The sequence below is a fragment of the Meriones unguiculatus genome, chromosome 14 (genome assembly GCF_030254825.1).
Source record: "Meriones unguiculatus strain TT.TT164.6M chromosome 14, Bangor_MerUng_6.1, whole genome shotgun sequence".
In the NCBI taxonomy this organism is placed as follows: domain Eukaryota; kingdom Metazoa; phylum Chordata; class Mammalia; order Rodentia; family Muridae; genus Meriones; species Meriones unguiculatus.
Genome location: NC_083361.1, coordinates 14,144,939 through 14,172,204, shown reverse-complemented (window position 1 = coordinate 14,172,204; position 27,266 = coordinate 14,144,939). Strand labels below are relative to the sequence as shown.

The window sequence follows — 27,266 nt, the reverse complement described above, 5'->3', positions numbered from 1 at the left end:
CAGAGAAGTACCGGGCATGCGCAAAGGAGTCCTCCGCGCTCGACCGCGCTCATAAGAGAAAATAGCGTGTGTGGTTCTTGACGCGCCGCGAACCTTCGAACACAAGTGTGATACTACCCTGCGAGGAAGCGTTCCAGCGACTCGCCTCTCCCCGCCGTCGCAGTCACCACCGCGACCTGCTGTTTCGCCCCAGGCTCGGTAGGTGGGATGGGGCCGTGGCAAGGCACCTCCAAGCAGCGCGGGGACGAAAGGCCAGCGTTCCTGCCCGGCTCCCGGCTCGCCGAGGCGGCTTCTGAGGAGACGCGCACGCGCCCTGGACGGGGAAGGGGGCGGGGCTGTGGGAGCCTTCGCCCTGGGGCCTGCGCGTGCGCCCTGCGTGCTCGAGGTGGGAAGCCATGGCTTGTCTAGGGGCGGCCGCCCCGATGAGGTCGTCGACCCGAGGGCGGGCGCCAGACACCAGCTCCTTTCACGGCCCGCTCAAAAGCCCGTTCATTTTCGAGGTGGTCTAGCTCCGTAGTCCAGCCTGGCCTCGAGATCGTAATCCTCCTGCCTCAACGCCCAGTGCTGAGGTTACAGGCGTGAGCCACACGTGCCCCGTCTTCCCCGACAGTAACTTCACCCTCCAGCTCACCCATCTGTCGGTGCACACGTGCATCCGTGCATCCAAGGACGTCTGCCTCGACTCTTTAGCGCTTCTCCTGCCTGTCTCTGGTCAGCCCTCCAGGGGGGCCTGGTCTCCCGCTGTTCCGCGGAAACGGCCCTACCAAGTGACTTCTGGGTTGCCAAGTTCAATGATAAAGACTTGGTGACATCCTCTTTTCATTGCCCCAGTTTCCCAACTCGTGGCTCCATTTCTTTATCTTTAATAGTTACACCATCAAAATGCGTAAACCCTTCAGCCCGCCCATTTGCTCACTTCCCGAGCGCCACCTATTTCACGCTTTAAATAAAATTTATTTTGGTGCCAACTCTCAATTTTCTATCTTTTAAAAGTACCTAGTGTGTGCGTGAGGGCAGGCATGTTCATGCCATGGCACTTGTGTGTAGGTCAAAGGACAGCTTCCAGGAGATGTTTCTTTCCTTGCACTATGTCGGTTTCTGGGACGGAAGTCAGGTCATCAGGCTTGTTGAAAGCACTTGTATTTACTGGGCAATCGCATTTAACCCTGAATTTTTATTTATTTATTTATTTAGAGGCAAGATTGTGTGTGTGCATATGTGTGTGTGTGTGTGTAAGTGTAACAGAGCCCTAGCTATCCTGGACTCACTTTGTACAGCAGTCCGGCCTTGAACTCACAGAGGTCCACCTGCCTCTGCCTTCCCAGGTGCTAGGTTAAAGGCCCGTGCCACTCAAAGTTATATCTTTAGCTCATGTCTTAGATAATTAGTAAATACTACTGGAAGGAATCATGAAGGTAACACCACTTCTGCATAGGTGGGAGGTAGATAGTCTCTTGGAAGATGCTGGTAATGAGCAGTTTTTTTCTGGAGACAGAGGAGACCTTGAGTAGCTCAGCCTCCAAACTTGCAGTGTTCTAAGCTGAAAGCCTGCCCTAAGGGGAGTTCAGGCCTCAGCTCCATCCAGGAATCTGATTTGAAGGCATTATGTGCCAAGGCCTGTAAAGAACAGAAAGATGGCTACAGTAGCACCCCTGCATTCTCCAGGTGTGGCATCTGGTAGGAGAGCTGTCGGTGGAACAGTTCACCGGATCCCTGAGTGACAAGTGCAGGAACACAAGTTTGCTCTGAAGGCCGAGACTGGAGAAATGTGAGTTCTGTGCTGGCCTCGACTATACAGCGAGACCCTGTCTCAAAAGCAATAAAATAAGTTGGGCATGGTGGCACACACCTTTAATCCCAGCACTGGGGAGGCAGAGGCAGATGAGTCTCTGTGAGTTCCAGGCCACCCTCTCTGGGTTCCAGGTCTACATATCAAAATCCAGGACAGTCCGAGTTACATGCTAAGACCCTGTCTCCAAGCAACAATAAAAACTTAACGAAACAAGAATAGAGTATATATGCAAGGCTGAAGGACTCTCCAGAAGTTTTGATTGGCCATTGCCTTGGGTTACATGGGGAGCCTATGGCTGTTTGTGAGCAATATTGTCCTTCCCCCAGTTGCTTGTATCAGTAGTGTGTTCTTGGAGTGCCACGAGGTGAAAACAGTTGATAAACTCTACTTTTAGAAGTTCTGTTTTGTTTATTTTTAGAGACAGGGTTTCTCTGTGTAGACTTGGCTATCCTGGAACTCGCTCAGTAGACCAGGCCGGCCTCAAACTCAGAGATGCACCTGCTTCTGCTTCCTGAGTACTGGAATCAAAGGCAGGCACTACTACCCCCCAGCTAGAAGGTCATTTTGACAACTGTGATTTAAAACTTTAAAGTTGAATAAATTAGAGCGACCTAGAAGGGAGACAGCACTAACAGGGGGAAGTGTGTTCTTGTCTGGTAAAGAGTGGGCCAGGGTTCACGTGTGGTCAGTCAGAGAGAACAGATGACTCCATAGTTTTCGTACTAACTTTCTGATGCTAAAAGTGGGGACAAAGATACCTCTACCCCCACCCCAATGTCTAAATGAATGTGTATAAAGATTCTTGCAAAGGTTTTTAAAGTGGATCGTCTCTGTTGAAAAAAAAAAAATGCCAAGTTGGTATCACTGAAGTAGAAGGTAGTTCGGTGAACATTGACCATTGTGAGTTGGCTAAGGGAAGCTTGAGCATTCAGGCTTAGGTCACACAGAACTGAGTTTGAACCCCATCTTTACCACTTACTATGTGTGGACCTTGGTAATTTATTTCTCCAGACTCAGTTTCCCGCAAGTACCAAACGAGCAGTCCTTTTCAGGGCTGTTAGGAAAATGACCTTCATAAAAGCAGTTGGCACATGATAGTGCTTAGTGAGGAATGGCTGTTATTTCCCTGCTAGGTTTTCTAGAGAAACAGAACCATTAGGATGCAGCATGGATGTACACGAAAGAGTGGGTTAGCATGGGTTATGGAGCTGAGAAGTCCCATTGTCTGCCATCTACAAGCTGGAGTCCCAGGAAGGCCAAAGTAGGTCCAGCGTAAACCCAAAAGCCTGACAATTGCAGTTTGAATGTTGACCAAATTATCCTTTATGAGCAGGAAACATCCTCACAAGCACCTTAGAAATAATGTCTTATTAATTGTAGTATAGTCAGATTAACACATAAAATGAACCATTATGTTTTCCTAACCTTTTTTTTTTTTGTCCTGGGACTCAGACCCCAGGCCTTGAGGAAGCTAAGCTGTATTCACTGTCCAACAGGGCCCCTGTGCTCTTTACAGTTGCTACATTGACACCACCTGCTGCCAATGTCTTTCTTCTGTTTAATCATAGTGACAGGATCTGAGGACCCTGTAGCACTTTGCAGGAGACAAAATGTTTCTTCCATGATTTCCTTTCCTATGAAAATGCAGAATTGCAAGAAAACTTGAATTCAAAGGAAGAGCATAGGCTGGCATTTTCTGCCTTGTACCCAAATCTCAATTTTAGTGGTATTCCTGAGGTACTGGCCTTTCAGCAGCAGAGGACAGTGCTTTCCCATCTTCGGACTCTTAGCTCATCTGACCACTCTGAACCTTCTTTCTGGTAGCTCAGTGGGGCCTTTTCCTCTTTTCCTTTTTTCTCATTCAGCAGATAGCCTTTTTTTCCCTACTAGTTCTAAGGCTTTAGCAACAGCCTGTAGGTTGATTGTTCTTACATTCATAAATTGATAGTTCTTACATCTCTAATCTAAGCTCCTGATTCATTATATCCTATGAATCAAGACTCTTTTTTTTTTTTTTAAACCAGAGTCTATCTTGTCAAACATTTAACATGTTCTCCCGTCTGACCTGGAACTTGCTTTGTAAACCAGGCTGGTCTCAGATACACAGAAACCTGCTTGCCTCTTTCTCCAGAGTGCCAGAATTAAAGACACATGCTACCAGCCACAACCTGACTTTTTTCTCTCCCAAGACTTACTTATGTGTATGTGTTTTACTTTATGTACGTTAAGTGCATCATGTTCATGTTTTGTGACCTCAGAGGCCAGAAGAGGATATCTGATCTCTTGGAATCGAGTCATAGTTTTGAGCCGTCATCCGGAACTGAACCCAGGTCCCCTGAAAAGCAGCTTTGGTGTTTTGAATAGGTGTGTTTGAATGCCTGGCCATAGGGAGTAGCCCTATTAGTATGTGTGGCCTTGTTGGAGGAACCGTGTCATCGTGGAGGTGGGCTTTGAGGTCAGATATGCCCAGGCCATGCTCAGTGAGACGCACAGATTTGGACTGGGTCTTGCTATTTAATAGCCCCAGTTAGCCCTAAAGTCAAGTTACTCCTGCCCTGCCTCCTGTGTGCTGGGATTATAGGCATGCCATCATGGCTGTTTATACTTCTCTCTCCTTTTTGGTGTGTGTCTGTGGGGGTCATGGTCCCACTCTGTAGCTCTGGCTGTATTGTAACTTACTATGTAGACTAGGCTGACCTTGAACTCACAGAGGTCTGCTTGGAGTGCTGGGATTAAAGGTGTTCACCACTGCACTCAGCTCTTTTTTTTCTGGAACATATTCTTTGTGTGAAGATGAATAATTCTGTGGTGCTAAGGATAATTTTGTAGGGGCTGGAGAGGTGGCACCACAGCAGTTAAGAACACCTGTTCTTGCGGAGGACTGGGGTTCTATTCCAGCATTCACATGGCAACTAACAATTGTCCTTAATTCCAATTTTAGGGAATCTGACCCCTGTTCTGACGTTAGCAGGCTCCTTCATGCATGTGTATGCACATACATATACTCAGGCACACATAAAATTAAAGAAATATGAAAAAATAGTGTTGTGCTGAGCATTGTGGTGCACACCTTTAATCCCAGCACTTGGGAGGCAGAGGCTGGAGGATCTCTGTGAGTTCAAGGCCAGCCTGGTCTACATAGTGAGTTCCAGGACAGCCAGGGCTACACAGGGAAACCCTGTCTCCAAAAGCAAACAAGGACGGTAGTGTGTGTCTGCACAGATGCAGGCGTTCTAGAGTCTCACTGCTGGCAGTAAAGCAGCACATCCAACCGTGAGCGTCGTCTGGCTGTTCTTCTGAAGGCTCAACCCAAGTGATTCATTCCCCTCCTGTGAACAGACAGGAGCATGAAAACATGTCAATACAAAGGCTTGTGTAAACCATGTCACGCGGTTCGCGCCATAACAGAGGCTTCTCTGTGCAGATGTAGGTGGGTTACTGCAGCCCAGTGGTCTTAGGGGCCCACGAACCTAGTGAAGGTCTTGTCTCGGGAAACAGACTGGGTGTGGCATCGCATATTTCTAATCCCCGCACCCGAGAGGCTGAGGCAGAACTGTGAGTTTAGGTCCATTCTGGCTTCAGAGTGTGGCTGCTTGCTTTCCCCCCAGGTCTTGTCTCCTTGAAGGAAGGAACTCAATGTGATGTCCTTACTGGAGCAAATTAACACATCTTCTGGCACATGTTATGCAGCTATTGATCTAGCAAATGCCTTTTTCTTGGCACCTGTTCTTAATGACCACCAGAAGCAATTTGCTTTCAGTCGACAAGGCCAGCAGTGTGCCTTACAGTTTTACCTTAAGGATGTATTAACTCTTCAGCCCTGTATTGTTATGGTGTTGAAAACCAGGAGCTAATAGCAAGATGTTACAAGGTAAAAATTTTATTTTTGCTAATGGGCCAGTTTCTCTTGGTAAGAGAATGAAGTGGCCCAGACCAGAAATAGAAAGGCCTTTTTATACAAACAAGCAAGAGCTTAAAAATTGGAATTTTGCAGTTATTTTTATGATCATGAGAAAGGTACATGTTATGGATTTATGGTCAGACAGTTAACATACTTTGGTCAGTCAGTTCTTGGAACAATGGAAGCAATTTGCAATGTGTAATTTATAAGATTATTGAGGAAGAACAAGTAAATAAAAAAGTTGACCTCTAATAAGGACATGGTCAAAGTAACATTATTTAACTAAAAAGAAAAATGGAGTCAGCTGTCCCTTAACAGTGTCATAACTTAGAATTCTGAGATCCTGATTGTCTGTGTCTTCCATAAAATATTACATTGGTTCACAGTATTGATGACATTATACTGATTGGACCAAGTGAGCCGGAGGTAGAAACAACTCAGAACTTGTTGGCAATCCATATTGTGCATGAGAGGATGGGAAATAAGTCCAACCAGAATCCAAGGGTCTCTACCTCAGTGCCGTGGTGTAGGATGCAGAGATACTCCTTCTAAGGGGAAGGATAAGCTGTTGCACCTGGCCCCTCCCACCACTAGGTGTAGCTGGGTCCTTGCTACCTTGTGGGGTTCTTTTTTCCCCACCCCCACCCCCGTGTCACCCCCTAACACTAACTAGATAGAAGAGAAACAAGGATAGAGGGGACAGAGGAATTAGGAAAATCTCTGAATCAAATTTCTTTTGTTTCTTCTTTAACCATGGCTACTAACAAACTTCAAACAACCTCACTCAATGACCAACAACCACCTGACCCCGCCTCTCGAGGCCCTCAAATTCATGTACCCCCTGAAAAGTTCCCAGAATTCCAAATGTCACATAGTTACAGAAACTATCTACAGCTGGCAAAACCATGCCTTTGCTATAGCACAAGGCGAATTATAGTCAGATGCTGTGCTCAGTTCAAAGCAGCCCATATCCTCACGCCTGAAATAAAAACAAGAACACTTTCTTATACTAGTTCTGTTTTTAAAAAAAATTTTTTTTTCACTACATTCTCCCCTTCTGTTTTACGCTATTAATTGTGCTGTGTATGGAGGGTAATTATAAACAGAGACATTTTTCAATGAAATAAATATTTTTCAGATCAGTGGCCAAGGTTATCAGGAGACTTTTACTGTTCATTTCTGATCTTTGTCAGTTTTGATGGTATCCGCAGTTTTTCATCTCCTGTGGCTATGTAGGCGACTATGTGTCCCTCACTGGCTTCCCTTCTGATGTTAACACATCCATCCGGGGCCAAGTCGGCAGCCATGCTGCCTGCAGTGCCAAGTGAAGGGTTTTCGGTCTGCATGTTACTGTTGTAGAAAAGCTATTAATATTTACTATTAATATATATATATATAATTATTACAGCGGCTATTCTTTAACCCACTATTATATAAATAAGTATACACAAACACCTGTTAGATTTATAATATGCCTATACATTGGAACTGGGTAGAAAGTAACCCCCTGGCTATCTTGATATCGCCCAGCCCCACCTCCCATGCCGTTTGCTCTACCCATTTCTGTCTGGGCCACTTCCCGTCCAACATGCCATAAATACTTGCACATGTTTTCATCTGGGTTGCTTCTCTCCATTCACCAGTCCTCAGAGCAAGTTCCTCCTGGCCACTTATTTCTAGTTCATGCTTAATCCATGGTGACTCTGCTTTCTTCCTCCTCTTCTCCTGTACCCCTCTTTCCTTCTCCTCTCCATGACCCTTCTCTCCTCCAGACCAGCAAACCTGAGCTTCGCCCCCTCCCCCCGCTGTGTCTAGTGTAGGCATTTTTTATTGGCCAAATCAGGGATAATTCAGAGGCAAGGTTGCACAGCATCGCTTGCTGTGCGTGAGCGTTTGCTTGTAGAGCAGTAACAACGGTGGGGGAACAGGCTGTTAACACAGCAGCTGCAGACAATGCTGCAACATGTTTCTCCTCAGCTGAAATGACTCATAACGTTTGCTTCGGGGCCCAAGCCAGGCCCCCAAGACTGTTTCCAAATGGCAAGAAATTACCTTGAATATCTCTTTTGAATCTGCGTTCCTGAACCTAATGGTGGCCTTTGCCGAATCAAATCTACACCGAGGAAGACTGGGTGTTCTTTCTGTTTGAGATTAGGAAAACCTTTGCCCCTTGAAATGGCTCATTCACTTTTCCGGCACAAAGTACTGTTAGCTCACTGGGCATTTTGAGATCTGCTTCTTTGACCACAGCTACAAACAGCCACCAACCCCACCTTTGGGGGCTCTAGCATTTATGTGCCCTCTGAAAAGTTCCCAGAATTCCAAATGTCACACACTCACAGAATATCTTCATCTGGCAAAACCACGCCTCTGCTAGAGCATGAGGCAAACCATAGTCAGATGCTGCGGATAGTCAAGGCAGCCTCAAACCCCTGCAGCTGGGATTAAAAAGGAAACACGCTCCTAATATGTCTGTGTGTTTTTTTTTTTCAAAGAAACCAAAATTCCAGAATTCTTAAAAATGTTACTGCAACCAGGAAAGCATCGCAACAGGTAGTGGGTCTATTTGGATTCCGGAGCACATTCCTTGCTTGAATGTGCTACTCCATCCCATGTACCAAGTGACACGGGAAGCCGCTAGCTTTGAGTGGGGCTTGGAATAGTCAATCAAAAGATGAAGTCTATTTAGCAGAGCAGAACTTAGTAAACTAAACATTTCAAAGAGAGTTTGAACTGGGTGCGCAGACAGGGAGCAGGCCAAAGGGTTTGGGCTGGAGATTTTTAAGAAGTTTTATATATTAGAGTATCCAGGCCCAATTGCAAAATTGTCTTTAATTATTTTCCTACATGAATTTCCCTAAGTGTATTATTTACAGTAGTCAAAAAGTGAGTACAAATCAGATGTCTGTCAGTTGAAACACTGAGAGTGTTGCATATCAAAACAAAGGAATACTATTCAGTACAAGGAAATTTAAGTATAATATAGGCAAATCCAAAAAACAAAAACAGAGAAACCACAGTAGATTGGTGTTTGCCCACAGCCAAGGTATAGGTATGCCAGGGCATTGTCTGGATATTCAAGCTGTGCGACCTCTTAGCACAGTTTCATCACCTGACAGAAAAAGCCACGTGCCCTATAATATTCCCTTTCTGTTCTCGTTATTCCTTTCCTGCTCAGGTTTCTATATTCTGAATATTTCTTACAAATGGAAACACAGTCCAGGCATGGTGTACCCTAACCCTAACCCTAACCCTAAGCCTGTAGTCTTAGCACCCTGGAGGTTGAGACAGGAAGAGTGTGTGTTTGAAGCTAGTCTGGGCTACCTGGTAAGACTGTGTCTCAAAAAATAATACAAAGTGAAATGAATGTGCTGTGATTGCCTCCCCCACCCCCTTTCTTCTTTGGAGACAGATCCCATGATGTAGCCCTGGTTGGCCTGAGATTCACTATGCAGACCAGGTTGGCCTCAAACAGAGATCATTCACCTGTCGTTGCCTCCTAAGTACATGCTGCAATTAAAAGTGTGTGACACCAAGATTTGCGTATGACTTGTTTTTTTTGTTGTTTTGTGTTTTGACACAGGGTCTCACTATGTAGCTCTAGCTGGCCTGGAACTCACAGAGATCCACCTACTTCCCTTTGCCTCCCAAGTGCTGGGGTTAAAAGTTGTGTGCCACCACACCCAGGTAGTATGACTGACTAATTTTTTTTAAGATTTATTTTTATGTTCATTGGTGTTTTTGTTTCCATGTATTTCTGTCTAAGGGTGCCAGATACTCTGGAATTAGAGTTACAGGCAGTTTTGAGCGCCATGTGGGTGCTGGGAATTGAACCCTGGTCCTCTGAAAGAATAGCCACTGCTCAAAATGGTTTTGTTTTATCTTATTTATTTATTTATAGCCAAGATTTTAACTGAATAGCCCTGGCTGGCCTGGAATTTAGTTTATTTTAGATCAGGATGGCCTTGAACTCAGTAAGATCTGCCTGCCTCTGCTCCTGAGTGCTGGGATTAAAGGCATGAGCCACCACCATCCATCTCTCATGACTGATTCTTACGGTAATTTTTTTCAAATTTATCTTGTCAAAACCTATTTTAGTACTTTTCTTTTTAGGACAGGCTGGCCTGCAGCTCACTATGTAGCTGGAGCTGTCCCCGAGTTCCTAAAAGTTACCAGGTTAGAGTTACAGGCATGAGCAACCATAACCCGGTTTGTGTATTTATTTCAAGATATGTTTTATTTTATGTTTGTGTGTGAATCTGTGTGGAGGTATGTGCATGTGTATGGTCGTGCACGCCTTTAATCCCAGCATTTGGGAGGCAGAGGCAATCAAATCTTTGTGAGTTTGAGGCCAGCTGGTCTACAGAGAGAATTCCAGGACAGCCAGTGCTACACAGAAAAACCCTGTCTGGAAAAAAAAAAAAATTAAAAAAAAATTTATATGTGTGTGTGTGGGAGGGGGAGATATGTCCATGTGGTGCCTGTAGAGGACAGAAAAGGATACTGGATACCCCAGTCCTGGAGTTAACGGTTGTTGTCAGATTCAATGGAAATTCCATTTTCCCAAACTCCAAAAGGCGAAAGGGACAACAATAGCCATCTGCCTGTTAGTATACCAAAGCTCATGTCAGCCTCCAGGCTCCCTCGGTGTCACATGTACCTGTTACACATTTCAGAGTCCATGCTTCCATCCTAGCTCTCCTCACCTCCACCCCTTCCTCCCCCAGCCACTCGTTCTTCTTAATAGCCCTGCTACTTTGGCTATTCTTTCTCACTTTCTTGTCCCATCCAGTGGGAGTACAGTGGGTTCCTAAGGAGGGTTGAAAAGAATGGTGGACAGAGATGCGAAGAAGGAGGCCAAGTCAGTTTGTCCGATCAAAGCCTCATTTATTTGAAATTTTTACCCCACTTATGTAGGGAGAAGGCAGGAAAGGGGGGAGGCTAATTTACTGCTGCAGGAGATAGCAAGAGTGCTTTCATGGCTTGAATATTGCACCTACAAGATACCATAAGGATGTTTTCTTAAGCTATCTCAAGGATGCTCTAAGACAAACAAACGGATGTCCTCACAAATCTATCACCCATGACCTGGGGTCCTAGATAACTCTTCCACTAATTGGCTTTAGGTCTCCACTAAATGACCTTTGCTCACTATTTGGCTTTGGCTTCAGTAAATAGCTTTGTCTCCACTAAATAGCTTTGGCTCACTATTTGGCTTTGGCGTCAGTAAATAGCTTTGGCTCCTGGCACTTTCTCTCTTTTTTAAAAGTATATCTGCCTCTAGATTCTTAAATATTTATTCATTTTATATATGAGTGCTCTGTCATCTTTACACATACCAGAAGAGAGCATCAGATTGTGAACCACCATGTGGTTGCTGGGAATTGAACTTAGGACCTCTGGAAGAGCAGTCAGTGCTCTTAACCACTGAGCCATCTTTCCAGCCCATAGTCTCTTTTATCTACAATAAAAACCTTCTCCTTAAGCATACTCTCTAACTCTTCCCCCTTAAAAAAAAAAAAAAAAAGATAGCGGCAACAGGACCTGTGTAGCCCACATTCCTCTAGAACTCAATTCTTCTGCCTCTGCCTCCCACGTGCTGGAATTACAGGTATTTACCACAAGACCCCACAATACTTTTATTTTTAAAGATTTATTTATTAATTATACAGTATTCTGTCTGCGTTTGTGCCTGCAGGCGAGAAGAGGGGCCCAGATCTCATTAAAGATGGTGTTAAGTCACCATATGGTTGCTGGGAACTGAACCCGGAACTTTTGGAAGAGCAGCCAGCGCTCTTAACCTCTGAGCCATCTCTCCAGCGCCCCCACAAAACTTTTCTATTCTGTTTGTCCATTTTGTATCGTTTGAATAGTACAGTGCTGCATTCAGTGTGTCTGCATGCCAGCTAGCACTGTTCGTATGTTTCCTTTAGATCATACCATATGTTCCTGTGCATGTGATGTGGGGTGTTGTGGTTTGTTGTGGTTTCTTTTTCTTTCTGCAGTACTAGAGATTGAGCCCTGGGGTTCTCTTTAGGCAAGCACCCTTGACCTGAGCTACCTCTGCAGCCTTTTTTTTTTTTACTTTTGATATTGAGACAGGTTCTCTCTGTGCCCGAGCTATCCTCACATCCAAGGTCTTGCCTCAGGCCTCCTGAGAGGTGGGGGTTATAGACTGACATGTACTGTGCTCCTTGTGAATTTTTTTTTATTTGCTTTTTCTTGGATAATTTGCTTTTAAAGAGAGATAATGTTATTGTTTGTTGGCCATTTATATAACTATATAGGTGAGATTTTGTCTGCTTTGTTTTTTGAGCAGGGTCTCGCTGTGTAGCCTTGGCTGTCCTGGAACTCAGATCCACCAGCTTCCACCTCCCTAGTGCTGAGATCAAAGGTGTACACCACTACTCCTGAGTAGATTTGTTTATTCATTTACTTATTTAAGTGGGATGTACACCACTACTCCTGGATTTGTTTGTTTGTTTGTTTGTTTGTTTGTTTAAAACAAGGTCTTGCGAGAGCCCTGAACATGCCGTCCTCCTGCTTGATCCTGCTAAATACTGAGGTTTCAAGTGTGTGTTCCATAGTTGGTTTGGCTCCTGAGTGTCCCCATACAGGCCCGCATGTTAAAGGCTTGGTTGTCAGTGTTCAGGGAGGTGGTGGAGACGTCAGGACATAGGACCTAGAGTGTACAGATACTGGCCAGTTGTCATGTGCTGTTTGAGCACACTGAGAGGCTGGCTCCGGAATGGGGGTTGGCCCCACCATTTGAGACCCAAGCATGTTTGTCTCAGTGTCCTCTAAAGTCCCTCATCTGGGGATGGGATGGACTCCCTAACCCTGTGACAGGAGAAGAGACCAGCTAGAAAGTGAACAGTTTTCTACACAGGGTACCTTTGTGTATGGCATCCTGTGTGCCACAGTGGGGACTGAGCAGCCATGGGACGCTCATCCATGAGAGAACCACTCGTTTGGAAGCTCCAGCCGACTGCCTCAGCTTCCCCACTCAGTTCTGCTCGATGTTTCTGAGCACACAGTTTGATATTGCCTTTTGTTTCCTCTCTCAGTTAGACACCTCCAGTTGTCTCTCCTGGGTATTTGGGGGATGAATACATTTAATTGGTCATGTTTTGCTGCCTGCTGCTTTTACCTGCTACTTGCTGTTTATTCTTTTCTTTTGCTTGCTATATGAGTCATAATAAACTCACTCATTCACACTCAAAAGTGTGGTTAACAAAGATTATCTCCAGACTGTACAGGACAGGGCTGGGCAGTAAGTTAGGTCATTCGGGAAGGAAGAAGCAGGGCACAGTTGAAGGGACTGGACCTCAGCTCCTCTGCCGTTTGTTTCCTTGCTGTCATGAGGCAAGCAGGTCTCCAGTGTCATGGGTCTCCCGCCCTGGTATGTTGTGCTGGCACAAGTCCAGAGCAATACAGCCAAGTGACCATGGACTGAAATTCTGAAGTTGAATCAAAATAAGCTTTTCCTCCTCCTTATAAGTTCATTATATTGGTATTTTGTCACAGTAGCTTTCAGAAATTTTATTTCCCTATCATATTCTGTTAGTTTTATTCAGAGAGCAATCTAAATCCATTCTTCTGTATTCAAATTTTTAGTTGTCCCTAGCATCACTTATTTTTTTTCCTCACCGAGTTATCATTGCATTCTTTGTTGAAAATTAGTTAGCCATGGATGTGAACATTGATTTTATTTTACTTTTATTTATTTTATGTGCATGGCTATCTTGTCTGCAGGTATATCTGCATCATGTATGTGCCTAGCGCTCAAGGAGGTCATGGAGGTCATGGGATCCCCTGAGATTGGAGTTACAGACACCTTAAGCTTCCATGTGGTGCTAAGGATAGAATTAGGGTCCCCTGTAAGAACAGCCAGTGCTCTTAACTGCTGAGCCGTATCTCCAGCTCCAACACTGATTTTTGATCTCTGTGTTCTGTTTCATTAGTAGATGTTTTTCCCTAGTGCTACCATGCCATCTTGATGGTCCTTGAGGCAGGGGTGCCAGAGAGAGAGCCGGAGAACTGGGCCCAGTGAGGTGGCGGTGGTGCCATTTGAGTACCTGTCCTGGTTGGCTTTTGTGGTTTTTTTTGTTGTTGTTGGGTTTTTGGATTTGTTTTATTTTTTTGTCAACTTGATACAAGCTAGAGTCATTTGAGAAGGAAACTCAGTTGCGAAAACACCTCCGTAATAATGGCCTGTGGTTAAACCTGTGGGGCATTTTCTTAGTGACTGCTGTGGGCGGGCCCAGCCCCTGTGGGAATGCTAAGCTTGGGCAGATCGCCCTGGAATGTGTAAGGAAGCAGGCCGAGCAGACCATAGGAACCAAGCCAATAAGCTTCATTCCTCCATGACCTCTGCTTCACTTCCTGACTCTAGATTCCTGTCTAGAAGTCAAGTCCTAGTCTGACTTCCCTTCATCATGGACTTTAAGCTGAAATAAACCTGTCTTCCCTAAGTTGCTTTTGATGAGGGTATTTTATCACAGCAATAGAAACTCTTAGCTAAGATAAATTGGTGCTGGAAGTGGAGTATTGCTGTGTCAGATCTAACCATATTGTCTTCAGGAGGATTGTGGAAGGACTTTGGAACTTCGGGCTGGAGAAGCCATGGGTACTTAGAGCTTAATGGGCTGTTCTGTGGAGCTTGGAAGATAAGAGTTCTGGAGAAATGTAGATGATGGAGGCCTGGCTCGTAACATCTGAGAGCCACTCAAAGACTTTCAGGACAGTTTGTGTAATATGTTTGAATTAAGAATCTATGGTATCTGGTCAGTTGCGGCTGAAGAATCGGCTGTGATTAATAAGAGACCAGAACCACTACAGTGAAACTTCTGCTTTACTGGGACAATCGGTGCTTGTTAGCTAGAGTTGAGAAATACATAGTGATTAGTAAGAGGCCAGCGTTAGAAACTGATCCAGAGAGAGCCACAGCTGCATCAAGCTGGCAGCCAAACTTGATCCTGTGTAAGAGTCTCCCTCATGTTACTGGTTTTGGTGGCATGAGCGCTGTAGGATTTGAAGGGGTCGTGGAGAGCCCCTGAGGCCTGGTGTTGTGAGAAGTCATTGGTTAGGGCAGCCTCAGTTGCAGTGGAAGCTCCAGGATCAGAGGGGTCATAGAGAGTGACTGAGGCTTGGCGCCATGTGGCAGAGGCCGAAGCCATGAAGAGAGCTCATCAGAGGCTATTGGTGAAGATGTGGCCCAGTTGCCATGGAGACACCAGCATATTTGGAGAGGTTCCAGGATCATGGGATGAGTGCCCAAGAAGCAATGGATGGAGCTGGTCTGAGCCTATGAGACAAACTATGTGTTCTGTGGATAGCAGGACTGGAGAAATAGAGCTGTAAATGAAAACAAGGACACAACCACCATTCCAGGGTATGGTTGGGGAGAAGGATTTTTTTGTAGGTATGAGGGAGAGAACAGCCAGAGACATCTGGAAGGGTTCAGACTGAACTGGGTCATGAGAGGAGAAGGAGGGTAGAGCAAGCAAGAGAGGGAGAGAGGAGAAAGGAAAGGGGACCAAGAGGACGAAGAGAGAATGTGACCAAATGGCAGGGTTGTATAGGAAAAGAGAAGCTTGGGGAAGGGGAGGGAAGGGAAGGTAAAGGGAGGAAGGAAGGGGGAAAGGAAGGCAAGGCAAGGTCCTGGGCTGGGAGAGGTTTAATGTAGAGGGCAAGGCGAGAAGTGCTGAGAGGAGTCACAAGTGCTGAGTGAGCTTAAAGGCCAAGCGTACACTTTAGTATGGTCATGGGCACCAGGGTTGGCCATTTGTCCTGTTTTTCTGGGATGTGACAAGGTGCCTCGGTCAATGGAAGTCCAGAAGATTGAGTCCCAGATAATTGTGCCCCTTCTTAAAGTAAGAAAATATTTTTTAAAAAAGGGGGGAAGAGAGAAGCACAGTGAAGAGACCTTGGAGTATTAGACATTGGAAATTTTAGAGAGGTTTTTAGACTTTTTAAAAGACTGAACTTTTAAAGTGTTTGAATTTTTAAAGACTGGGATAAATCGGGGTTTGGAGACATATGACCCTGTCTCGAAAAATTAAATTAACTTAAAAAAAAAAAGAGTGTGGGAGCTGGGTGGTAGTTGTTATGAAATATAATGTGGTGAGGGGTTATCTTTGGTGGGCCCGTGCAGGGTGTGCCCCTGAGAAATTACACCATGCAACACATCTGGTGCAAAGGAGGTTTATTGGAGGAGGGGAGAGGAGTGAGGACCTGGAGAAGGGATGGAGACAGACAGGTGGACATGTAGGTAGACAGACAGGGAGCAGACAGAAAGCCGGGAGGACTGAGAAAGGGGCCGCAGACAGAGGGGGAGACTGAATGTAGAAAGAAAGAGAGCTGGGTTGGCTACTGGTCCTTTTATCCACAGCGCACACCTGGCGCACCTGGTGATGATGTAAGCAGTTGCAGTGTCCTGAGAGCGGGCCAGTGGAATTACATGTACACTAATAGTGGTGGGGTACGCCTTTAATCCCAGCACTCAGGAGGCGGAGGCAGGTGGATCTCTGTGTTCAAAGATATCCCGGTCTATAGAGTGAGTTCCAGGACAGCCAGGGCTACACAGAGAAACCCTGTCTCAGAAAAACAAAGCAAAACAAAAGACTGAGACTTTTAGTTTTAGTTTGCAGTGTGTTTTATATTGAGATACTGATACTAATATGAGATCTTTGTGCATGAACAAGAAAAGAAAGGTTAGAGTTGAATAGTCATGTGATTTGTGTGTCAGATTGGCAAGGAGTCTTGGTTTGTTTTTTGTTTTGTTTTTCTGTTTATCAACTTGAAGCAAGCTAGAGTCATCTGAGAAGAGGAAAATACAATTGAGAAAATGCTTCCTTAAGACTGACCTTTAGGCAAGCCTGTGGGGCATCTTCTTAACTAGTGATGGATGTGGGGTGGCCTGCAGATGGTCCTGGAAAGTGTAAGGAAGCAGGCTGAGCAAGCTACAGGGAGCAAGCTAGCAAGCATCATTCCTCCATGGCCCCTGTTTCTGTTCCTGCCTCCAGTTTCCTGCTTTGAGTTCCTATCCTGACTTCTCTTTGTCACAGACTGTATGCCAAAACAAAGCCTGAACCCCTGTTTTTGACGATGGCACTTTATCAGTGATAGAAACCCTTACTAAGATAGTTCCATATCATCTGATAATTGTTTTTTTTTTTAATTGTTAAATATTAGTACTTCAAACTTGCATTACATTCTCAAGATGATTTTAGGTCCTTTGACTTTTTGTGTGAATTTTGGTGTTTGTCAACTGCTGAGAAGCCAGCTGGATTTTGATTGGGATTGCATTGAATCCCGTAGACCAGCAGGGAAGTGCTGCTGTCTGAACAATATTCTGTCGTCTCATCCATGAAAAGAGATCCAGTGGGGCCCCTTCTTCCATTTATCTATATGTTTATGTAACTTATATGTGAGTGGTGAATGCCTACCTTGGTCTGCATAGAGAGGACAGAGGACAATCTTTGGTGTTTACCTTCCCCTCTTAAGGCAAGGTCTCTGTGATGATATAAACCAGGTTGTGCTGGCCTGTTATGTGCTGTGCAGACCTCTTGAGGTTTCCTGTTCAGTCTCTCCTTTCCTGTAGGTGTGCTGGGATTACAGGCACTTTATTACTGCCTCCAACTTTACATGGGTTCTAGGGATATAGACTCAGGTCGGTATGCTTGTGCAGCAAGCACTTTTACACACTGAGCCACCTCCCCAGCCCCAGTATTTTTCCAATTACTTTTTGTTAAACAAAGCCCCCCCCCTTTTTTTTTCTAATTTCTTTTTTCTCTCTAGTAAGAAAATAATGCCCCTTTGGCTTGGAAAACATCTTCATATAACCTCTTATTTGAAGTGGGGTGTGGTGGTGCTTGGTTATCATCCTGGCTACTCTGGAAGCTAAGGCAAAAACTCAAGTTCAAAGCCAACAATCCCTTGCTTGCCACCTCACTCCAGTCTCTGCCTCTGTTGTTATGTGGCTGTCTTCCCTCTGTGAGGTTTTTTGTTTGTTTGTTTGTTTGTTTGTTTGTTTGTTTTTTCCTCTTGTTGTAAGGACACAGTCACTCCAGGTAAAGGTCTTGTCCTACTCTTGACTTACATCTGCAAAGACCCTGTTTGCAAATAGGTCGTTTACATGCAACCAAGCACTAGGACTTCACATATCAGAAATACCGTCCAACCCACAGCAGGCAATGACAGCTTTCCCTCCTTTCTCTCCTCTCTGACCAGATGCCCTTCGCAGGCCCATCTCATGGCCCTCGTGTCTGCTGATTCCCGAATTGCAGAGCTTCTCACAGAGCTCCACCAGCTGATCAAGCAAACCCAGGTGAGAGCAAAGCTTGGGCTGTGGCCCTAAGCTGTGCAGAGCTTGGCTGTTCCGGGAGACCTCAGTGCACGAGTGAAGAGCGCATAAAGTGGGAGGCGGGACTCTTGTCTCCACTGCCGTTTCTGTTGGGTTTTCTGTCAAGTACAGGATTTCAGGTCCGCGAGGCTCACAGTGTGCTGCACGCAGGGGTAGAAGTCCACACCTGTTTAAGAGACCTAACTGCCCTGTTAGGTCAGGGGTTAAGCTCTTTTTTTCTCCCCCCACAATGGATGGTTTTAGAGTTGCTTAGCATTTTTTGCTGAGGCCTGCCTGACTCTAGAGGCCCTCACTGTCTCTAGGTTGACTTCCATCCTTTGCCTTTTTCCTGTAAGAGAGCTCAGCTTTGATCATCTTATCTAATAAATGATCTTTCCCCCAGCATGCAGCCCCTCATTGATCATGAATTTGTCTGGTCTCACGATGCACAGGCCACCTTCTGCCTCTTCCCAAGGCTCCTTTCTGTCTGTGGGCCAGTGTTTCCTCTGCCAGTCGTGTTCATATGTGTACCGATGGCCTGGGTACAGCACAAGGGCACACGTTTCATACCACAAAGTGCGTAGTGCCGTATTTCAGGACTCAAAGGCGACATTCACATGTGTCTGCAATTTGTCCCCGTGGGTACCAGGGAGTTGGGTCTGCCCGGTGATGGCTAGTGCTCTAATCTTTTTTCGGACTTTGATTTTTGATTATGGGTGAGAGCCTACATGTGTGTTTTGTTGGCTACATGCATGAGGTCATTCATCAGATTCAGAACCTTTGTCCTCTGGGATAATAGCCAGTTAACCTAACTGCTGAGCCATCTCTTCGCCCTTAGTGCTCTAAATCTCATTTCCTCCTATATTTTAAAATAGCTTTTTAAAAATATGTGGCATGTGTTTGTGCCTGTAGCATACTGTGACATGGTGGGCATGGTCTCTCTATGTAGACCAGGCAGGCCTAGAACTCGGAGACCTATCTGCCTCTTCCTCCCAAGTGCTGGGACCAAGGGCGTGTGCCACCATGCCTGGCTTATTGGCGTTTGTAGTCACACACTGGTTGTTCTGCTGAACCACTGGTCCAGTGAGCCAGTAGGAAGCAATTCCCAGAAATTCCCCTCTAGATACTACCCTTTGTAGTAGGTGTACCCTGAAAAATAAGTCATAAAATACCGGTGCATTCTTGCTAAGTGAAAAGGTCGCAGTGGCTTGCATATACTTCATTCCAGCTGTGTGACAGTTCCAAAAAAGACAAAACTGGAGAAAGTAAAAGGATAAGTTATTGCCAGAGCCCTGGGAGAACTGAAATGGGATGAGAAGTTCAGACTCACCTGGAGGCTGTTCAGAGCAGTGGGACTTCTGTATGATACCGTAATGATAGCTATACAGCTGAGCGTCTCTCAAAAGCCACAGGACGGTGTGACGCAGAGGGAGCCTTAATGTAGACAGCGGGCTGCTGTTAGTGTAAAAGGTCTGCCTCACGGCCTCTCGACCTGATCCTTACAGGAAGAGCGTTCGAGGAGTGAGCACAACTTGGTGAACATCCAGAAGACCCACGAGCGAATGCAGACGGAGAACAAGAGTGAGCGACCGAGGGCAGGAGAGGAGGGGGGTGGACGGAGCCGAGACCAGAGCACGGGTTTAGAGTGCCTTCAGAGCGATTTTCACTTCATCTGCCTATTCCAAAGTTGCTCTTTAGGGCCATTGTTTCCTTTGGCTGAATGACCTAAAGTGACAGGGGATGACGACAGACTGCCTTGCATCAAAGGACCTCAGAGATCCTCAGCTCAGGACTGGAAACTTGAACGTACATTTCTTGTATACATGAAAACTCTCCCTTATCTTAGAGCTCATGGGCACAGGGCTTTTCTGGAGTACAGCTAGCTGTGGCCTCCGAATAGGCCCCAAGGCAGGCCACACCCCTCGGCCTGAGGCTTTCTAACTCAGAATAGCTTTGGGCAGTGCATACTTCTTGGTTCTCTGCACTTGTCATGGTATAGACAGGTAACAGGTTAGAACATGCTTTTCAAGAACATGTCTTTACCATATGGAAATGTGACCATGTTGAGCAGGGAGCACTTTTTAAATTTATGTTGCGGGGGGGAGGAGTGCACATATAGGTACTTGTATATGTGTGTAGAGGCCAACCTCATGTTTAATTCTTCAGGCACCAATCCCTTTTTGGTTTGTTTGCTTACTTGTTTTGAGGCAAACTATGTCCCTATGGAGCTCTACCTGTCCTAGAACTCACTGTATAAGGCTAAGCTGGCCTTGAATTTGCAGATATCCACCTGGCTCTGCAAGTGCTGAGATTAAAGCGAACGCTACATCTGGCATGCCTGGCCTTTTTTTTTTTCTTGGGTAATAGAGTTTGGTTCCTGGTACTTGCAAAGCAAGTGCTTTCCATGCTAAGCCATACTAACCTCCTGGGAGCATGTTTGAACTCCTACAACCTAGAATTCAGGCCCTGGCCTCTGAGCTTCCTCAAGCCAATTCTGGTGGTCTGGAACCCGGGCCACATACTGCAATCTCCTTTTGCTCATACCTCCTCACCCTTGTGTTTACAGTTTCTCCGTATTACCGGACAAAGCTGCGTGGCCTCTATACAACTGCCAAGGCTGATGCTGAGGCCGAATGCAAGTGAGTACCACCCTCGGGTGCTGCTGCTCTGCTCCCGGCCTCTGGGGCTGGGCCACACAGAAGACCACAGTTTGCCTTCCACCCGTGAAGAGGCCCCTGCTTAGCCTCTCCCACTCTTGAACCTTCCCAGGCTCTTCCTTCCTTACCCATTCTTCCCCTTTAGCTTAGTGGTTTATAGAGGGCAGTAAAGCAGCGTCATGTCCCTGTCTGTAGTCTTCTGGTCATATGACCTGCCAGTCAAGTCACTTGAAACCCTGTTGCCCTGTCGTTGAAATCAGGATAATACCAGTCTACTAGATTGTGAACTACAGTGGGATTATGTAAAGAGAATGCCAGATTTCACCAACTGCTCTGACCCTCCCCCGCCATGGAAATACACTGACTATTGCAGCCTGTAATGACAACAGGGACCACCGTGTGGCACCACTCTGCTCTTGGTACCATTCCAAGTACCTTCTTTTTCTTTCTTTTTTTTTTTTTTTTTCTGATACAGAGCCATACTACATAGCCCTGATTGGCTCACCATGTAGACCAGGCTGGCCTCCAACTGTTAGAGATTGGCCTCCCTTTGCCTCCCTAGTACTAGGATTAAAGGCATGCACCCCCACAGCTGGCCCAAATACTTTGTATATTTGTTTATTTCACTTGATCCTCAAAGCACTCCTTTGTTGTAGTTTATAGTGTCCCAATTTGCTGTCAAGGAAACGAAATCATAGAAGGATTATAAAACCTGTACAACTAGCAAATGAGAAGCTTGGCTCCTAAGGCAGAAATCCACACAACTTGCTAGGTGCTGAACAGGGTTTCTCTGCGTAGCCTTGGCTGTCCTGGACTTGCTTTTTAGACCAGACTGGCCTTGAACTCACAGAGATCTGCCTGCCTCCGCCTCCCTGAGTGCTGGGATCAGGGATCAGAGGCGTGCGCCACAGCACCTAGCTAACAAAATGGATTCTTGTGAATGCCTTTCGCCTTCACCCGGGCCAGAGTAGCTTACATAAGTCAGAGTGCTGCATGTGTTTTTCCAGATTTTGTGTATTTTCCTTTTGTAGTGCTGGGGATGGGACCCAGCCCTTTAAGCACACTAAGCATGCTCTGTGCCAAGTTACACCCCCAACTCTTCATAGAGTGAAAAGCAAACTGCCCCTTCCTGTCCTCCTGCTGGCGGAGTGGAGCCTCAGAAATGAATTTGTTGTGAAATGACTCTGGCAAGACTTACCCAGCGATCAGCACTTTAGAAAGCTGTTTGGAAAACATGGGCCTACGTTGAAATCCTTTTGCTAATTTAAATTTTCAGGCTCTTAAACAATATAGTCAACCTGTAAACACCCAGAGACCTTCCCAACCCAGCAGCTGGGAGAAAGAAAGCAAGCAAGAGAGATGAAGCTGCTTGGTCCCACCACTCAGGGTACTCTCCATCTAGGTCAGACAAACCCGTGCCACTGGGTGACACTGAATTCATCCGGGTGATATGTAATCAACACCGTGCCGTTTCCTATATATCATGTACATTTTTAAATTTATTACCTATCTTATAAATTGAGACGTGATTATAAAAGTGAAATAGTCTCAAAATTAGAACATCAGTTCATATCTAAAACCGTGACCCAGAGAACGTATTCATGTTTCCTCCTGAGACAGGCTCTGTCATAGTGCAGACCTCAGTTGCTCAGTGTCTTGTCTCCAGTCTTGCTTGATCTGGACCAGCTTTCAGGTTCTCTTAGCCCTTTGTGATTGACCTGCTGGAGGTTATGCATTAGTTATTCTGCAGTAGGGCCTCCAGTGGGTGTGTTTAGTGCTTCAGGCATTAGCACCACAACAGTAGCTTTCTATTACAAGGCCCGAGGTACTATTTATCTCATTGCTTGATGTGGGATCTCCCAGGTTTTTGCTTTCCATTGTATAATCAGCAAATGTATTGTTGGGAAATGCTTTGTGACTATTTTGAATACACCATTTCACATTACCTGTCAGTTTGAATGTCCCTTCCGTTTGTTTGTTTGTTTGTTTTTCCTGGAGCATTGGGCTGGGTTCTGGGCAGGTTTTGTTGTTTCCTTTGATCTCATATAGACTGCAACTTTGGACTTACAACGTGAAACTATATTTTGCAAAGAGGCCCCAGCAACATCAGCCTTTCACAGTACCTTTGGCCTCCTGACCATTTATTGCTTTATGGGGGTACCTCATTGTCTGAGTCTTAACACTCTCATGCTAAAGATTTACTAAGGGTTTGTGGAACCAGAATGAAATGACCCACAGTGGAGTTGTTCCTGCTGATTAAGGTTGAAGCCTCCTCTGGGAGATTTCACTCCTGCCAGCTCGCCTGCCAGCCTGGAACCCTAGTCAATTGACTTCTGGAGGTCCAGGCTACAAGGCTGCACAGGAGTAGGAATGGCTTCAGTCTCACAGGGATGAGTCCCTGTAAGCTGGGGCTGCTCTGAGCTGCACTGGTCTTTCTAGGCCCCTGGGGTGTTCTGTTTCTCCCCCTGGAACAGCCCCTAGAGTTTCACTATCTTACTTAAACCTCACTGTATTGAAAATTGCAAAAGAAACCACTTAACGGAGGGAGGGTTTATTTTGGCTTCATGTTTTGAGGCCGAAGCATGTTTGTCATGGTAGGGAAGCTGTGGCAGCAGGGGCTACATGACGTTGTACTTAGGAAGCTCGGGCCAGAACCCATAAGGTCAGCAGTCCACCAGGCCACTTCCTTTACCAAGGCCCCACCTTGTTAAGGATCCACAGCCTCCGCAGAAAGCTCTAGCCAAGGACCTCCTGTTCAAACACACAAGCCCATTAGGACGTGGCATTCTCAAACCAGAACTTCCTTCTTACCATTGAGGAGTGTTACAGTGCAGAGTGTTACAGTGTCAGAGCTTTGGCAGGATTTCTGCAGAACTGGCGAAAGCAGTGTCAGTGACTCGCAGTGCACCTGCTTCTGAGTTGTGTCTTCCACTTTCTACTGCGTGGCCCTTTGTGCTTTTGTTGTTGTTTGTTTCTTTGTTCATTTGTTTTATTATTTATTTTTTTATGCAGCATTCTATCTGCGTGTGTGCCTATGCACCAGATCTCACTAGAGATGGTTGGGAGCCACCATGTGCTTGCTGGGAATTGAACTCAGGGCCTTTGGAAGAACAGCCAGTGCTCTTAACCTCTGCGCCATCTCTCCAGCCCCTGTTCATTTGTTTTTGACGCAGGGCTTCTCTCTGTAGCTCTGGCCGTCCTGGGCATGCTTTGTAAACCAGGCCGTCCTGGAATTCCCAGAGGTGCCTCTGCTTCTGCCTCCCCAGCGCTGGGACTAAAGGCGCGCCACCGTGCCTGGCTGCTGTCTATGCTTTCACAGTTGAAAAACAGGGTTGCCTAGCTTGCAAGTGGCCGTTGGTTCCTTCTCTAGCACTGAGAAAGAAATCGCAGTCATTGTTTGGTTAATGTTCTGAGACTCGTCCTTTGATGAGTATCACAGAGCCCTGACACACACTTAGAGGCGCTGACACCCACTGTGTCCTCTTACACGATAAAGAGACGTGTAAGGCAGCTGCCAGTGTCTCGTGTGTTTTTTTCAAGAGTGCAAGTTAGTAAATGTCTAAACCAGTGGCATAGTCATTATTGTAATCAAGGGTGACCGAGTGTACATGACTGGGTGTGTCCTGCTTGTATGTGACTGTCAGTACAGAGCATGTAACATGTTACACTGCGACGTTAAGCTGTACAATTTGCTCGTCTTTATTATCCCATGGGGCCACTGCCACAGGATTATGACATATACAGACCAGTTGACTGAGCTATTTGGGATAATATTGTCGTTTCCTTCCACTCTTCTTTATTTGTTATTTATATGATGTTGTGTATGCATGTGGTTTATGTGTTTATGCGGTATGTACAGGTCCGCGGGCACGTGGCTGAGTGTGCATGTGGAGGTCAGAGGTCGACATTAGATGTCTTCCTTGGTTATTGTCCTCCTTAGGTCTCTCACTGAGCCTGGAACTCACTGATTTGGCCAGGCTGTTTGGCTCGTGAGCTCAAGGGATCCAGCTGCCTCTGTGGTAACCCGTGCTGGGGTTGTAGGCGCACACCGTGATGTCTGGCTTTCACACGACTGTCAGGCTGGCACAGCAGGTCCCTAACTCCTTGGGGCATCTCTGCAGTCTCCTTTTGTGTTGGAAGCAAGGCCTCACTCTAGCCCAGGCAGAGCTGGAGCTCATTGTGTAGCTAAAATGACATCAAACTCAGAACAGGGTTGCAGCAGCCTCCTAAGTGGTGGGATTGCAGGTGTCAGCCATCACCCCGGCAAGGTCTGTTGTTCTCGGCCTGGACGTGGTTTGGGGAACCCAAACCCCATGAAGCCTATGCTAAATGCTCACCCAGCATGCTTTTCTCCCTTTCCTGCCCAGCATCCTCCGCAAAGCACTGGATAAGATAGCGGAGATCAAGTCTCTGTTGGAAGAGAGGCGGATTGGTGAGTGGGAGAAAATGCAGGCCTTTTCTTGACCAGGCAAAGTTGGGACTTGGGGGATAGCAGTCATGGTCCCTGGCAGGGGAGCATGGGACACAGTGGAGTCACCCCACAGGGCTGTCTGAAGCAGAGTTTGCCTAGGTCTCTGTCTCACCCCTCACACTGCCCTTGCTCATCCTTGCCAGGGCTGGTCATCTCTCTCCTTTCTACAATCTGTCACTCTTTGTATCCCCACGCCAGCCACACATTTGAAGCCGGCTCAGGCCCCTTCCAGGTCTCCTCAGGTACCATTTCCGTGGCTTCCTGACCTCTGTCTTGGCCCCGGGGGCAACTCTTTGCCTCTTAGTGCGATGACGGTACCATTTTTGGGTTTTTTTGGGTTTTTGTTTTGTTTTGTTTTGTTTTTGTTTTCAGTTGAAGAGTGTGATGAGCCATGGCTGACGAGGCCAAGGGTCTACACTAGATAACCTATGCAACTTTTGCAGAAGGTCCATACACTAATAGAAAGGAGACCCACATAGGTGTATCATTGCAGGAGTTTTCACTGACCCAGCAAAGTTACATATCTAGCACCCATCAGGAACCAGACTGAAACCTGCATCCAGGAAGCCCTCCCCCCATGCACATTTTTAGTTCTTCTTTATGAAGGGGCCACCCTCCTGACATCTCACCCATTTGTGAGTTAGACCTGTCAGTTCCTTAGACATCAGCCTCGGGTATCTGTTAGAATGGATATGGATGAGGTTTGGGGATCCCAGCGTAATGTGTTCCGCCTCAGAGCAGCTGTCGGGCTGTGACGGGGTCAGGCACCACCCACAGGGCCTCAGAGGTTCACTTGCTTCCCACAGCGGCCAAGATCGCGGGTCTCTACAATGACTCAGAGCCGCCAAGGAAGACCATGCGCAGAGGGGTGCTGATGACGCTGCTGCAGCAGTCGGCCATGACCCTGCCCCTCTGGATTGGGAAGCCTGGTGACAAGTGAGGGCAGGAACTAGCCAGGGAGGGCTGGTGTCGGGGGTCCAGACTAACAGGCTTTCTCCACAGGCCCCCACCCCTCTGTGGAGCCATTCCAGCCTCAGGGGACTATGTGGCCAAACCTGGAGACAAGGTGGCTGCCAGAGTGAAGGCTGTGGAAGGGGACGAGCAGTGGATCCTAGCTGAAGTAGTCAGTTACAGCCACGCTACCAACAAGTGAGTGTGCCTGACTGCATTCTCACCACAGCAGCTTCCACAGCATGGGAGGGAAACTTCCCCCAGAGGGTGATGGGTGGGCTCCCTCCAGCTTCTTCAGCCAGTCATCCTCAGTCCCAAATGCAAACTGTACCCTTTGCCCCAGCACCATTTCTTTTTTGTTTGCCCACAGGTATGAGGTAGATGACATTGATGAAGAAGGCAAAGAGTGAGTATCCAGGTGGGGCGCAAGCTTCACCAAGCTTCCGGAGAAGCCTTGCTGGTCATTCCTATATTGTTTCCCCCAGGAGACACACGCTGAGCCGTCGGCGAATCATCCCACTGCCCCAGTGGAAGGCTAACCCTGAGACAGACCCTGAGGCCTTGTTCCAGAAGGAGCAGCTGGTGCTGGCCCTCTATCCCCAGACCACCTGCTTCTACCGTGCCCTGATCCACACCCCCCCACAGCGGGTAAGGAGCCACCGTGGAAGGTCTTTAATGACACCAGACCCTTAAGGGTTGGTCCCCATCACTCTTCCGGATACCTGCCTGGTGCTTTCTTACTGTCCTTCGTCTCCTAAACATAGGCTTCCTCTTGACTCCAAAGCTCAAGAGGTAGGCAGGTGCATCTAGGGCTCAGGGCAAGGAGAGGCTGCCCTGGCACAGAAGCATCTTGACCAGGCCTTCCTGTGTGCGTCCCTCAGCCTCAGGATGACTACTCAGTCCTGTTTGAAGACACCTCCTATGCAGACGGCTACTCCCCTCCCCTCAATGTGGCCCAGAGGTACGTGGTGGCTTGTAAGGAACCCAAGAAAAAGTGAAGCGAGCTGGCAGCCTCATGGGAGAAGACAACAAAGAAGTTCCTATAATCAAATAAACACTCTTTCCCCTCACCATGTCTCCTGGGCCTCACTGCTTCAGACCCTCTTGCCATCCCTTATCAGGCACGTGGGATTGATGGCCGCAGGAGG

At 46.7% G+C, this 27,266-nt stretch overlaps 1 protein-coding gene across 2 annotated transcripts; it reads left to right on the top strand.

The window, feature by feature from the left end:
• On the top strand, window positions 1-27,188 carry Sgf29 (SAGA complex associated factor 29). 2 transcript variants are annotated; one of them, XM_060366843.1, is made up of 10 exons: window positions 1-198; window positions 17,928-18,024; window positions 19,545-19,620; window positions 20,606-20,678; window positions 25,064-25,128; window positions 25,974-26,103; window positions 26,170-26,316; window positions 26,489-26,524; window positions 26,604-26,766; window positions 26,883-27,188. In XM_060366843.1, exons 2-10 carry the CDS (start codon window positions 17,950-17,952, stop codon window positions 26,892-26,894), a joined length of 777 nt encoding a protein of 258 aa, XP_060222826.1. In that variant the 5' UTR covers window positions 1-198; window positions 17,928-17,949; the 3' UTR covers window positions 26,895-27,188. The 2 variants fall into 2 exon arrangements, with proteins under 2 accessions (XP_060222826.1, XP_021491592.1); XM_021635917.2 differs by having other exon boundaries at window positions 4-198; window positions 27,000-27,188.
• The last annotated feature ends 78 nt before the right edge of the window (window positions 27,189-27,266 follow it).